This window comes from Chanos chanos, chromosome 5 (assembly GCF_902362185.1).
Source record: "Chanos chanos chromosome 5, fChaCha1.1, whole genome shotgun sequence".
Classification (NCBI taxonomy): Eukaryota; Metazoa; Chordata; class Actinopteri; order Gonorynchiformes; family Chanidae; genus Chanos; species Chanos chanos.
Genome location: NC_044499.1, coordinates 14856264 through 14870879, shown reverse-complemented (window position 1 = coordinate 14870879; position 14616 = coordinate 14856264). Strand labels below are relative to the sequence as shown.

The window sequence follows — 14616 nt, the reverse complement described above, 5'->3', positions numbered from 1 at the left end:
CCAACGAATATTAAGAGGAGTTGGCAGACCGCTGGATTCATGGAGAGGAGGAGACAGAGGTGGATAAGAATGCAGTTAAATGCACTGAAATCATATTATATAACAAGGAAAATGCATTTAGTATTTATAGTCATTTACAAGAACGTTTAGGTATATACGCTGTATAGACCAAGATTTCGGGGCCTATAATTTAAAGGTGTTTTATTTGCATGTTGTTTTCATGGTGATAGGTTGTTCTGGGGTTTAGTGCTTTAAAGGATCGTTTAGTTTCTCGTGCGTTTTTAGCTATTGCCATAAGAATTTATACAATACAACACTATGTCCGTCAGATAAGCTCAACGCTCTGCATTGCCAGCTGAGAACGAACAGAATTCCATACAAATTCAAGACAAGACACACATATGCTTCCATCTCTCTCTCTCTCCCGCTCTCTCTCTCTCTCTCTCCCTCTCTCTCCTGCTCTTTGTCAGTGCATACATGAATAATAGTCTGTGGCTCAGAGTCAAGTGGATCAGTACAATGAATCAGCGCAGCAGGCCTGTCATACAAACATTGCTGCTCCATGTAGCCTGTTATCTCAGCAGGGCATCATTGCTATATTATTATTATCTTATTATCACCATATCTGTACACTGATGTCTCCTGTAAGGTACTTTGCTTATATTAGGGCCACATATGATGAAATTGTAAGATAATTTAGAAGGCATTTTTTTGTACAGTCTAAAATATGTGGGTCTCTCTCTCTCTCTCTCTCTCTCTCTCTCTCTCTCTCTCTCTCACTGAGTGTATTTCTATCAAACCCGTGTGCAGGAGTGCTACCTTAAAGCAGACTAAAAATGCCCACTGAGCCTTTTGGATGATAATATCTATATGTTAATATGTAATAAAAAAGTGCTATCAGTATTGAAGCATCAAAGACAGCATCTGTGTGCTCTGCTCTGTGTACTTGTTGAGTTTTTTGTTGTTATTGGGTTTTTGTTTTGGTTTTTTTTGAGAAGCAAAACCTCAGAGAGCTAAATATTTTTTTCTGACGCATCCATGACGTTTTCAGTATACCTAAGGCTAAACTATCTCTCTGCCTTTTTCATACTGTCTGTATGGTTCAGTTTTGCTTTATCACTATGAATAAATCATCTCTCTCTCTCTCTCTCTCTCTCTCTCGCTCTCTCCACTTCAGTTCTCAGTATTTTATTGGCATTACTGGTCGCTCACAATAAAATGAGTATTATTTTAACCAGACGAGAAAATATAGAGGAACGTCACAAGAAGTCTTCTTGTCCTAACATAATCATATTTTTTCATCATGATATGATTATATACCAATTGTATATCTCTTTCTCTTCTTTTCTGACATTTACAACACCTCTCCCATTGCTGAACATTTGACTCCAGAAAAGTCCTATTACTGTGATGTTGGATTTACACCCTGTGATACATAATTCTTTAATCATTATTCAATCATGGCAAATCATTATTGGAGCTAGGCTTTGTGTATTACAGTCATAATCCTTTGGTCCTGTCTTAATGGATACACATACGTACATGCACATACACACACAAGGACAAACACAGTGATAATAGCTTTCTCCACAATTTATTAAAACATATTAAGAGTTGAAATGAATTTCCAGCAATGATGCATGAAAATGCTATAAGGTTGGATAATGCAGTAAAGTTAATTGATTGCGGTTTTATGGTACTGGAATGCCTTACTATTATATTTCAAAAATATTTCACGTTCATCTCTCAACGCACACATAGGTAAACTGTATCTTTCAGACTTTGTTTTTGTTTTGGGTTTTTTTTTTCAGATTTGGGGAAGAGGCGTATTACTCATTTTGTGTGCCTACTGTGAATTAACAAGCAAATCACATAGTTCAATTTGAAAAACTCTTGATGATAGATGTTAATCATACTCAGTAACTGAGTTTGACTTTGAAAAAAAAATATATAGATTGCAATGGATTTGTAGTCATTTTTAAACTATGCATATTATACACAGCAAACCGAATTGTGGTCATGTAAACATAAATATCTTGGAAATTGCAATGCTCCAAGAGCGTTGTGTTGAATTAATAAAAGATCTTATAGCAACTGTGTTCAAAGCTAGACACTGTGCTATGCCTGTGGTTTTTTTTTTTTGGTTTTTTTTTTACTAGACACAATGTTAAATATAGATGAATAGAGGAGCAGTCCTCTCCCTGGCCAGATTATGAATGTAAAGAATAATTGCCAATAGGATAATTTAATTTAAAAATAATCTCTGGGAATATTTTGGGGCTTGGTGTGGGGGTGTCTGTAATCATTTTAAGCCTGCTCGGCTTTCCGTACTGCGTCTGCACCGGGTCGACTAGATTTATTTTAGGAGGGAAAATGAAATTAGTTCAATGAGAAGATTTTAATGTAATTTTTTATAGTGTTTAATCCTCCCTCTGTTTTGAAATGTTTCAGGGGAACTGAGGTGATAAAGTTGTTTTTATGACCCTACAAAGCTACACAAGACATACCCCCCCCCCCTCCCCCCCACACACACACACACCCACCCACACCCACACACCACCCCTCCCTCTTTCTCTGGGTCCGGCATTTCCTTGCTGAGCCAAATCTCTGATTAGAGTTGTTATCAAAAGGGAGGCTTTAATGGAAAATGATAAGGAGAGCAGAAAACTATCGTTTCTGTATCCACAATACAGAATTAATCCAGTTCTGATACAACCTAGATACCATATGCTGTGCAGGCACACAGTGAAGAATATATCCAGAGAATTCAATTTACTTCCTTAGCACAAGTCTGTCTGTTCAATTCCTCAGATTTATTTAAAAAGGCAGAGTATGAGACTTTCTTTACTCTCCCTTGTGGCCACTTTATGTCGTACTATATCTGTGGCATTAATAAAAACTCTGGCAACCTCATTTACATTGCATTATATAAATGTGAGTATTTTTCAAACCCTGGAATGATAATGTTCCACTTTCAGAAGAAAAGCAATGTCAGCAACCGCCTGGATTACAATCTAGCCCAGTGTTTCTTTATGTGGCACTTCTATGCACTAAATTATGAAAATATACTTTAATATCTCAGTATTTGGTTTGCAAAAGTCAAACAATGTGACAAAATGCAAACATGGCTCTGGACCTGTGACACATTGCAATAATGTTCATGTAAATATGCTGTATCTGTGATTTCCTTACGCCGGCATTATAGGAAGTCCCCACCGGGGGGATGAGGCAAATGTTTGTACATTTGATTCATAGTAATCAACTAATCATGTCATTTTAGAAAATCTAATTTCATTACAGCCACAAAGCAAAATGCTATAGCGACTGAAAGTACTGAGCAAACATTTTGTGAAAGAACAGGTGCGGAATTCCAGGCAAGTCTGAGCTCATAACCAGATTTAGGGGAAAATTCTGCCCTTTGCACCGACACGGTTCAGGTTTTAGAGAGGCACGTTATGGGTTAAATTAAGTGTCGGTTGTATCACATTTAACTCTGGTACTTTTTTTTTTTTTTTTTTTTTTAACGTATCCATTTTGCTCAGGTAAAGAGGAGCATCTCTTTTTCAAAATGACATTATTTCAACCAAGTCTGGTTTGAGCCAAGCTAAGCTCATGCTCTCAGTGGATGAGGGCCCTATTGTTTGATGTTAGAATAGAGAGAGGGCGCAGGTGTGCTGTATGAATACATATGAGTTAGGTAATCCTCTGTGTCCTCTCAAAATGGCATTCCATTGTGTGTGTGCGTGTGTGTGTGTGTGTGTGCGCGCGTTTGCGTGTGCATGCGCGCGCGTGAGAGAGTGATTAGTTCTACATGAGGTGGTCGGTGCACTCTTGACACACAACTTTGCTCTGAGGGTTGAGGTTGGGCTGATCTGAATGAGACTGGCTTAATTAAGGTTTACAGGTTACGCTAGAGTACAGCTTATATAATGGCACTCATTACAAGGCAATTATACAGAAGCTGTGAAAATATTGTTGTCAGAACAATGAGTGAGAAAAGGGGGGTCATTGAAAGAACCGCCAACCCTACAACCTACTGATCTTCTCCAAACTTTACTAAAGTGTTCACTGTTCTCTGATGTATTACTTATATCAAAGGTTTATTTCATAGATATCTTTTTGATATATGCTAAACACTGGCATATTAAATCCAATAGGGTGTTCGCCATTGGATATTATATGTTTTCACAGTCTAGCAATACAAGAAAAAGCTAAATTTCTGGTGTTTGGATGCTGAAAGATGATGTTCTTGTGAAGGCTGCTTGGTTGTGCCAGAAACATCCTTTGAAGTTGTACTAGTTTTAACACTGGTCCCAAATGTTAATAACGGAATCCAAAACAAACAAGAGGGTTGGTTGACATGTATGCTGAGTCCTGGTTCCGTCTCTCCTCCTCTGCTGTTCATTTTTGTGTAGGACTCTTAAGTAGTTCCTGGTGTCCTTTGGTTTACCTAGTTATCCAGTCATCAGTTACACCTATTTTGGGCAATCTTGTCTTGTTCTCAGTTTGCTGAAATGCTCCTGGTTTTCTTCTGTTTGGTTGTGTGGAATTTCAATACCACGGGGGTATTTCAAGTATGTAGTTTAGTGACTAACGCGGAAAAATTTAACACAAAGTAGTAAACCTCCTAATGGAAGCGCTCTATCGCTTCACTCTCCTAGCAAAGCAAAGCCATAGGGCTCTTCTGTTAGGAGATGTGGACTCTTCTGTTTCCCTTGGTTGTGCCATGTTTAAATAAACTGATCTACAATGTATGCAGTATCTCCTACAGTTTGTGACTGTCTAGCTACTCAAGACAAATGGATGATTTAGATTCTTTAGGCCTTGTATAGGTTTGGCTTAGATCAAGACATTGGTCAGGAAAAACCTTCAAAAGCTGAAATTTTAGCTCAGTGGCTACTGACATGACGAATATTACTCCAGAGGATTTGAGAATATTTCATTGTTGGTGGACTGCTCCTTTGATGTCAGAGACGGGATTAATTGAATTTCCTCACACATAAAAGCATGACTGATATCTAGCATCATTTTTTTGGACTTAAAATTTGTTCAATTTCTTTTGTTTATGATTTTTATTTTGCATTAGACATTGTCACAAAGCAGCTTAAGAGCAGCTTAAGGAGTGAAACCCTCAGTAAGCAAGACAAATCTCCCATAGACATGCCCTATCCTGATAGTCTGCTGAAGTGAGAGAACCTCAGGGCCTTGAGAGGGAGAGGAAGAGGTTTCAGCATTACTGCTGAGGCGACGGACAATGCCTGACAACTCTTACGGTACATGTTCCTGAACTCAGCAAGTTCCTCTTTCGTACACACACACACACACTCTCTCTCTTTGTCATTTTCCATCAGTATTTCTTACACGTCCTGTCTTACACACACACACACACATGCACAAACACACTATACACTTAGACACACTATAAAATACACTTTCTTTCACCATTTCCTACACTGTCTCTCAGGCATGCACAGATCTTAGATCTTGGACCAAAATGCTGAGGTATTCACTGAGCGTAGAGTGCTGGAACAGACTGTATAATCCTCGCACGCAGGAGGTTGTCGGTAGAGTGGAGCGTCTCGGGGGTTCTGGCCAATGGACCTGTAGGCCCTGCCAAATCCCTGCTCAGAACTGGACACCACTCTGCAAAGGGCTCACGACCTTCCTTTTGTGACAATAGCATTTCTAACCATTATCAATGTGATAGTGCTCCGCAGTCTCAGTCATTCTAACCATGGACAGAGACATAAATCTGTACTGGGACAAATGCAGTGGGGCAGACAGATAAAGAATATCCTGTGTTACGCTGTGTGAACAGTTCGGCTAGAGATCTTTAAATCGCTCTTTAAATACTGCAAAAGCCTCATCTCCACACTGACTTGCTTGTGAATCATTTGACAAAAAAAAGGCAAATGTCATTGTAGACTGTAGGTGTTAGTAATGTAAAGAGACATAAGTCAGGCGCTGAGAGATATTATCTAATGGTAATGGATGTTATCGCAATCATTGCATTACAATACGCATGCAATCGGTTTGCAGTCCGCGTTTAGCAGAGGAGGTAGGCTTTCTGCGATGGGATTTTGTGCGCAATTAGATTACCAGAGTTTGTTTTTTTGTGTGTGCGTGTGTCTGCTATTTTAAGTAAAAAATTTAGAGCCCCAGGGTTCAGTGAGGGAAGTCCTAATTGTGATGTATCGATGTTACTGTAACAGCCCACAGTCCACAGAGTCGCAGCTTGTTGTAAGCCTCAGTTTGATGCTTCACAAGACAGAGGGAGAGAGCAATAAACATGTCAGCAGTGACGGATGTGGTGTCGTGTCATTGGAAATCATTGTTGTGGATCTTTACGGAGGATGAAGGGGGGGGATGGAGGTGCCGAACCCAGAGGTCAGAGCCACAAAAAAAAACATTCCAAAACACCACCAGGCACTCAAAGGGTTACAGCCCCACAGACAAAAGGAACGTCCCAGGGCCACGGGGTCGCGCGTCTGAACGAGCCTTGGGAGACCCGGAGGGAAAAAGAATGTGATTGGCGGGTCGGAAGGATTTAATGACCCGTGTTTATTCCGGTGTCCTCGTATGGCCTTTCTCTTCTGGGTTCGTGTGACCCGGTGAGCGCCGTAACTCGGGATCAAAGAGATCTGGGTCCCAAAGGGGACAGTCTGAGCTGGTTAAACTCTGATCCATCACCTATGGCCTGCAGGGATGGCAGGGAAAGCACTCATTCACTGCTGTTGAAGGGCAAAGGACCAGTCCTGTGTCATTCTGTGTCTTAACTCTATACAGGCCTAAAACAGACATGAACCGAGTGTCGGGTTGGTGTGAGCACAGTTGCTGACTTTTGTGTGTGTGTGTGTGTGTGTGTGTGTGTGTGTGTGTGTGTGTGTGTATGTGTGTGTGTGAGAATGGCGTTCTTTCATGTGGGAAAGGTGACATTAAAAGCAGACTTTAAAGGCTTCATCGTGATAGAAGGCTTCAGTTGTTTCTTTCATCTCTGTGATAGGGCCTCTCTAAAGTGTGGTTCATTAAGGCCTTGGGCTTACACTAACATGAGTGGCAGTGTCATGGATGGTCAATACAAACATATAAATGCAGGTCTCTGACATTACGATATCAAAATTTGAATTGAGTATTCGTGGAGTAGGTTTGTTCTTTAACGGTGGAACAGTCTAATGTGAAAATTTTCCCTGGCACAATTTGTGACATTTTGCATTTTTTCCTGTACAGACAAACAGTAAAACCTTTTCACCTGTATACATTGTGAGGATGTTTGTGTGTGTGTGTGTGTGTGTGTGTGTATAACTCATATCTTATCCGCCTCTTCATTTTTTAGGCTGTGCGTTCCTTACCTACTGTGCTCGTGAGTCAGCCATCAAAGCTCAGAATGCGCTGCATGAACAGAAGACTCTGCCAGGGGTAGGTTACTCTTACATGACTCTCTCTTACACACACACACACACACACACACACACACACACACACAACATGCACATTGCAAAGACCCTTAACCTCAGTTCATCACTTTGCCTTGTTTTATGCTGTTTCTTAAAGGTAGCTTATGTATTTCGACACAATACAAACTGTTGTGCTTGCCTTCACAGTCGATCTCCAAGGCAACCCCTTATGAATGCAATTTACGCAATATGAGCTGGTACATTATGCTTTTCTCTAAAGGAAAGAAACTTTAAACTCAAGCAATGAGGCATATATCTGAGGAGACCTTTCTGTTTCTAATACAAGGGTTTCATCAGCCACAGTCACACTTCCCTAAAAATATTTTTAATGACCAGTGGCCATGACAGGGAACAAAATTGGCAGTTGTTTGTTTTGTGGTGGCCTATATGCAGTTTGCCACGGAGTTTGACTGTAAGTGACTTCAGTTAGAGTTGTTTTTCTGGTCTCATCAGGACAGTTATGACTTTAAACGTACTTCTGTGTTAAGCTTGGCTACTACTACTACTGCTAAATGTAAAGGACACAGAAGTTGTATCATTGTCTGTTTTATTTTGCTATTGTGTATGTGGACAGTACTTGGTGTTTGTGATGTGTACACACACACTCACAAGTGACCAGGATATAAGAGAACGGATGTAGGGAGTGTCCTGAGAGCTGCATGCTGCCTGAGGGGGAAGAGGTCCAGAGGGAGAGGTGTGTTTAGGGGAGAGTTCCACGGCAGAGGCATGTTGAGACGGCGTGTGAAGACATGTTCACATGTTTCGCTGTCATGTGCAGGCATGTGGCAGTGTCTTCACAGGATCCCATAGGGTTTTGCACCAGCTGTCAGAGAGAGAGAGACAGAGAGAGAGAGAGAGAGAGAGAGAGAGAAAGTGAGAGAGAGAGAGAGAGAGAGAGAGAGAGAGAGAGTGAGAGAGAGAGAGAGAGAGAGAGAGAGAGAGGCCATCTGCGCTAAAGGTGTGGGGGGATTCTATAGGAGGCGTAAGATTTATGTTAAGGTTATGAACATTAGCCTTGTTGGCTCACACACAAGGACACACACACACGCACGCACACACACACACACACACACACACATGCGCACACACACACAAGTGCTTTGTGTAGCATCAATGCACACCCACATTTCAGCGTTTGTTGTCTTTTCAATATGTTTTTGCATTACAGCTCCTGACTCTATATGTCAGTCAGACGAATCTCATTCACCACATTCATTCAGTCACGAGAGTACCTAAATCTAAACTAAAACTGGGTGGTGACTTTTCTGTTCCCAAAAAAGACTGTGTGCTATAAGAGTATATGTGTATTTGGGGTGGTTAAGTTTGGGGTCACCCATAAAAAGAAGCTATGTGTCATATTATTAGGGTTCTTAGCCTATTTTAGTTTTTTGCTGGAGGCAGACAGAGTATCTCTGGAATAGCAGTCATATGATACACTGATCTGATTTAGAAACGGGAAGCTTGTGATTGGTTGATTTGGTTCTGCCCAGCCCTGTATATGTAGTGTGGGTCACTGAGGATGGCCCAATCAGTACTGACCACTCTTGTAGTATACCTTTTGATAAACTTCAGGGTGTGATAAACAGTGAGAGTATCTATGGTTATTTGCTGCATGGAGAAAAGTATTATTTCTGTTAGCTTTGCGTGTCATATACGGTAGACATATTAGCTTGAGACCTGCTCTAAATTTATTGTCTTTAGACAGATTATTTGTACAGAGTGACAGCTAGACAAAAGAGAGAGAGAGAGAGAGAGAGAGAGAGAAGGTTGGCGGTAGAAAACATTGAGGGAGATAAATGGAATATGAAGTATAAGCTAGGTCAGAGAAAAAGAAGGAGAAATGAGAGTAGGCAAGAGAAGGGGAAAGATGGAATATGCAAACACAAGAGAACAGGGTCATGTCGACAGCTTCAGGCTGTTCAACGAGTGGGGTGCAGACAGAGAGAAAGAGAGAAGGAGAGAGAGAGAGAGAATGGATGGATTTCAAAACCAGTGAAGGAAAAACTAGAAAAGCTCTGAAAGCAAAGCATTTTGCATGGGAACCGTGATGTAAGAAAGTGAAGGAAAATGATCCGGCACGGCATTCTGGGCTGTGAGAACATTTGGCATTAGCACCGATAATCCATATGTATCTTGCAAGAAGTATTTTATGCTGAGGTGTGCTAGGTTCTTTTTTTGTTGTTGTTTTTTTTTTTAAATTACTCTGTAGTGTCAGCAGATGAAAGGAAGACAGAAATACTCAATGAATCCTCATTAATGGGCTCACCTAAGCCTGTTAAGTGGGCAGGGATTGGGATAATAGGAACAAATCATTAGTCTTCCAATTCTCTGTTTCTCTCTGGCCTGCTGCTCCTTCACAATCTTCTCTGAGTGGTTTTGAGGGTACAGCTGGACACTTCCATCTGCTGCTGCTTTGTTCCATACTGAAAGAACTGGGTTTTATTTATACTCCTTACACATCTCTCATACATCAGCCCCCACTCTTCTCACAAAATTAACCAGGACTTACAAAAACAAAACACAGAAAGAAAAAAGAAAACAAATAGGATGGATTCGTCTCTATATAAATAAATGAATCAATAATACAAATAAATAAATAAATGCAGCAGAAATACAACAGAATGAAATTTGACTTTATCCAAAACGAATCATCTTCACACAGTCATGAGAAATGTTTCGGTGTGGTCTCTGCTCTGTATTAAATGAAGGTGGGGAGAGACAGACACAACAGACTACACACCAGGGCCGTGCACATGCTGCTCTCGCTCCATCCCCGATGCTAGAACCCTCAGCGTGACACAGCCTGTAGGATCTATAGTTGCCATAGCAACCATTGCAAGCCTGTTATCAGCCAAGTGTAATAAGAGAAAACTCAATTCTGTTGGCCAGAGTGCAACATGTACTCACACACACACACACACACACACACACACACTTAGAATTGTGAGACTGTTAGAGCATAGGGCTCGTTTCCTTGCTCTTAGCGTTGCCATTTTGTTTTACAGTTCATGTAGCAAAAGTCAGTTAATGTCTCTTTAATGTGCTCCATTAAGCTGAATATTGTCAAAGGAACATGAGGCTATTGCTTTATTACCTGCAAAAGAGAGAGCTTTACTACGCTCCTGCTGTTGTAAAGGTTAGAACAGTTAAGAGTCCGCATAAGACTTATCTGCCCTTTTCCCCCTGTTTATACCTAATTCTGGCATTATCGCTTGGAAAGCCTTTCCATTCCTGGAGCTAACAGATTTTAGGAGGAAAAGGTGGCCTATTGAACTCCATCTACAACTAAATAAGATATTGACAGATCGATAGATATTTAAAAAAAAAGACTGCAAAACTTGTCTGTCATTTTGACAGAGGGCATCTATAATCTAACCATGTTTTCTTTTTTGACAGAATAGCTAGTATCATAGCATCTGTTAGTACTGACAGAACAGCTAACGTCTTATTGTGCGTTAACCTTGACGGAATAGCTAGCGCCTGAATGGACCGGGCGCTGATCGTGAACCAGAACAGATTCTAAACTGCTCAGTGCTTAAAAACCCAGCATGTTATTCCATTAGGCAGACAAACTGACAAACTCTCCCTCTGATACAGAGATGAGATAAAGAAAAAAATAAAGTTCAGACAGGAGACTGAAGCACCCGCGACACAAACAAAATGTCTTTAATGTGCTCTTCTTGAGACAGGGGTGGTTATTTTCTAGGAGGTCTTCCCTCCTATACAGTTTACCTGACCACTGGTCTGGGAATCTGTGAACAAGGAGAAGAAGAAGAGTATTTACGTAACAGCACTCTGCTAGAGAACCACAGAGCTGTGTGTCTCTGCCACTCGGCAATGACCTACAATGCGGGCACACACTCACACATCAAAAGGAATAACGATCCAATCCCACACTCTTGTATTCTAGGTCACCAGAGCCCGCCCCCATCCTTTTTTTTTTTTTTTTTTCTCAAAGAGCAGCACTGATGTGATGTACTGCCAGAATAAGCTTGAGGGTTGTGTGGGGGTTTACTCTGCCTGTGTATGTGTGTGTGTGTCGTGTGTGTGTCGTGTGTGTGTGTGCATGTGCGTATGTGTCTGTGTGAGTGTGTTTCTGTGTGAATGAGAACGCACATCCATCAAGCGCTGCTAACCCATAAGCCCACCTCTGCTCGCTTTGTGGGTGTGCGTGTGTGTGTGTGTGTGTGTGTGTGTGTGTGTGTTTGCACGTTCATGCTTTCCCCTCAAGCATCCCTGGGCAGCTGGAGCTCAGACTTTTGCTGACCATGTTGTCCCTCAATCTCTGTGGCCATACCAGATCTCCCTCATAAATGGACCTGTCACTGCTACCACTGCCTACTGCTGTGCGTGCGTGCGTGTGTGTGTGTGTATGTGTGGTGCTTATTACTGTTGCTCTAAGCTTTACCCCCTCCTGTCTTCAGGATGGGTCTGGCTCGGAGGGACTGAGGTGAAGCAGATTGTGTGGGAGCATGGTTCACAAAGAGCTTCCGAAATGCAGTAGAGAGCAACACAAAATGGTAATGTGGTCTGTTGTAAGAGAAACTGCATTATAGCCAGAATAATGTATTTGTAGAAAGTGTTGAACTGCAGCCTCTCTCTTCAGTGAAAATACCATGGTTAGTCTACTACCTCAGTTGCATACTCCCCCCCCCCCTCTCTCTCTCTCTCTGTCTCTTTCTCTTTCTCTGTTTCTTATGCTGTCTCTTTTTCTTTTCCCCACATGGAGGAACTGTTTATCCTTGATGATCCATCTAGTCTCAAAGCAGTTGTGCATTTTGTGTGTGTGTGTGTGTGTGTCAGTGGCTAGAAGGAGGAACATTCATGTTTGTCTAACAGAGAAAGCCAAAGATTGACACATTGACTATGTGAACAACATCCATGTGATTTTCTCCAGAGCAGGAGAAAATAGAACACAACAGACAAGATAGCTGCTCTCTCTCTCTCTCTCTCTCTCTCTCTCTTTTTCTTTCCCTCTCTCTATCTCCTTCTGTCTCTGTGTATTGTCTGCAGTGTGAGGAGATTCATGGCTTTTAGGGCTGGTGGAATTGTGACATCTCTAGAATCGCGATGGTGATGTCCATTTTTCCACTGCACTCACATTCACATTTCTCTTCCCTTCTCTAAGAAAAGGCCAAGTTACTCTCAATGTTCCAGAACACCACAGAATGAACACCAGAATCTCTCTGCACTAAAAAAATGAAGTGAATGTGTTTTCAGTGCATTTCCAATAGCTGGGAGACAAATTGAAATGCATGAATTTGAAAAGCTGCACATATTCTGCACACAGAAGAAAATCTCCCTTCTTCTTGCATCGGGACCGAAATCAAGCAAAGTTAATTCTCTGCCGTGCTGAGCAGAGGGAAATCAGCATGAAATACAGGAAACACAAACAAAGCAAACCCAGTGTCCCAGATTTTTCAAGCAATGTCTGAGTTACAAAAAAAAAAAAAAACAGGCCCTGTGGGTCCACTGTAAGCATCACTGACAGACAACTATTTCAACCCTCTGCTCTTAGTACTAAACAACATGTTGTACCAATACGGCGTTTGACAGGGAAACATCCCGGCCTGGCTCCCTGTCTGGGGATTAGAAGCATCAGATCTAAGCTCATCTTCTGACTCTCAGTAATTGGGCAGAGGAGTTCTTAGATGGTCCTTGACTTCTTTTTTTGAATATACAAGATATCGGTGGAAGTATAAGCTGATGTGAAATGTTCTTTTATCACAGAGCAGGTAAGGCACACAAACATACGCATGCCCGCACAGGTACACACAGACACACACACACACACGCACACACACACATACACACACAAATACACTCACACCTCGTTTAAAGACAATGTAAGGTCAGGCAGGATCGCTGTGTTTGATGACTGAACATCTTTATGTCTACTGCGTGTTAGTTCCGGAATGATTTTTGGTCATAGGCCTCTACATAATTGTAATGTCTGAGAAATACTATGTGTACACTGAATCAACATAATGTAATGCTTTGTAGACATTGCATAGTTGGCACATAAGCTTGCTGGTGTTTACAGCTCACTTTAGGTATATTTAGAGGCTGGGCTAAAGCACCCATTGGTCCATTTTGTAGAGGAGAAAAAAAAAAGAAAGCACACTGAAAAGAGGATTAGTGGGATCATGCTATAAATGAACTGTTTTGGTTTCCAATTAGGATTATGAATTATAATAAGCCAGGAGAATGTCATTCCTCTACTATCACCCACTCTATTCACCGTCTGTCTGAGAGTAAATGCTAATTCCCATCCGTGTATGATCGCACACACACACACGCACACATGCATGCGCGCACACACACACACACACACACACACACACACACAAATACCTATATATATATAAATATATATCTAGGGGGCTTGTTATTAGGACTGTGAATGCACACATGAGAGAGAGAGAGAGAGAGAGAGAGAGAGAGAGAGAAAATAGGAAATAAGCTGATTGTAAGCGCGCTTGACTTGTTGATGTTGTGAGGAGTAAACAGTGGGGGGCTGGCAGGACAGAAGAATATTACTGGCCAAAGGTCAGTGTCTAAAGCTCTTATTACAACAGCGGCACAAGCCAAGAGAGAGCTGCTTTATCATAGAGACAACAGGCCTTATTCTCTCCTAAAGCATCTCATAAGCCCGAAGAACCTTGTCGCTGCCTTTTTATTGAGCTCTCCAGGTCATTTACACTGCTTGACTTCTCCCAGGCCCCTTCTTTTTCCACAAAGGATGAAGCTATTCATTTTGTTCTTTTTCTTTTTTCTTGAATTCTCTATCACACAGAGGCCACAGATGTCTGAGGAATCTTGTCATCTCTCTCTCTCTCTCTCTCTCTCTCTCTCTCTCTCTCCCCCTCTCTCTCTCCCACCCTTCTCTGTTTCTCTCTATTCCCTCAGTCCGGTTGCATTAGCGTTGTGTAACTTGGGGTAGTTGTAATGCACAGGCTCTATGGAGGAGATATAAAAGGAAACACATAAACCATACAAGAGAGCATGAATGTGTATATGTGTGAATGTGTGTGTGGGAGATGTGGGAGAGAGAGAGAGAGAGAGAGGGAGAGGGAGAGAGAGAGAGACAGAAAAACGTTGTGGATTTCCAGCTCCTCTGAACTGAAATATACAGAGACCTGGGTTAGACCCAAAGAGCAAA

General features: G+C 41.5%; 1 protein-coding gene across 14 annotated transcripts in view; it reads left to right on the top strand.

Moving 5' to 3' along the window:
- The window catches only part of LOC115813323 (CUGBP Elav-like family member 5), a 93293-nt gene that overhangs the window by 1127 nt on the left and 77550 nt on the right, over positions 1 to 14616 (top strand). For all 14 annotated transcript variants that reach the window (XM_030775964.1, XM_030775959.1, XM_030775963.1 and 11 more), the window contains exon 2: positions 7334 to 7416. In XM_030775964.1, the coding sequence (XP_030631824.1) occupies positions 7334 to 7416 (83 nt within the window). The remainder of the gene's footprint in view (positions 1 to 7333; positions 7417 to 14616) is intronic.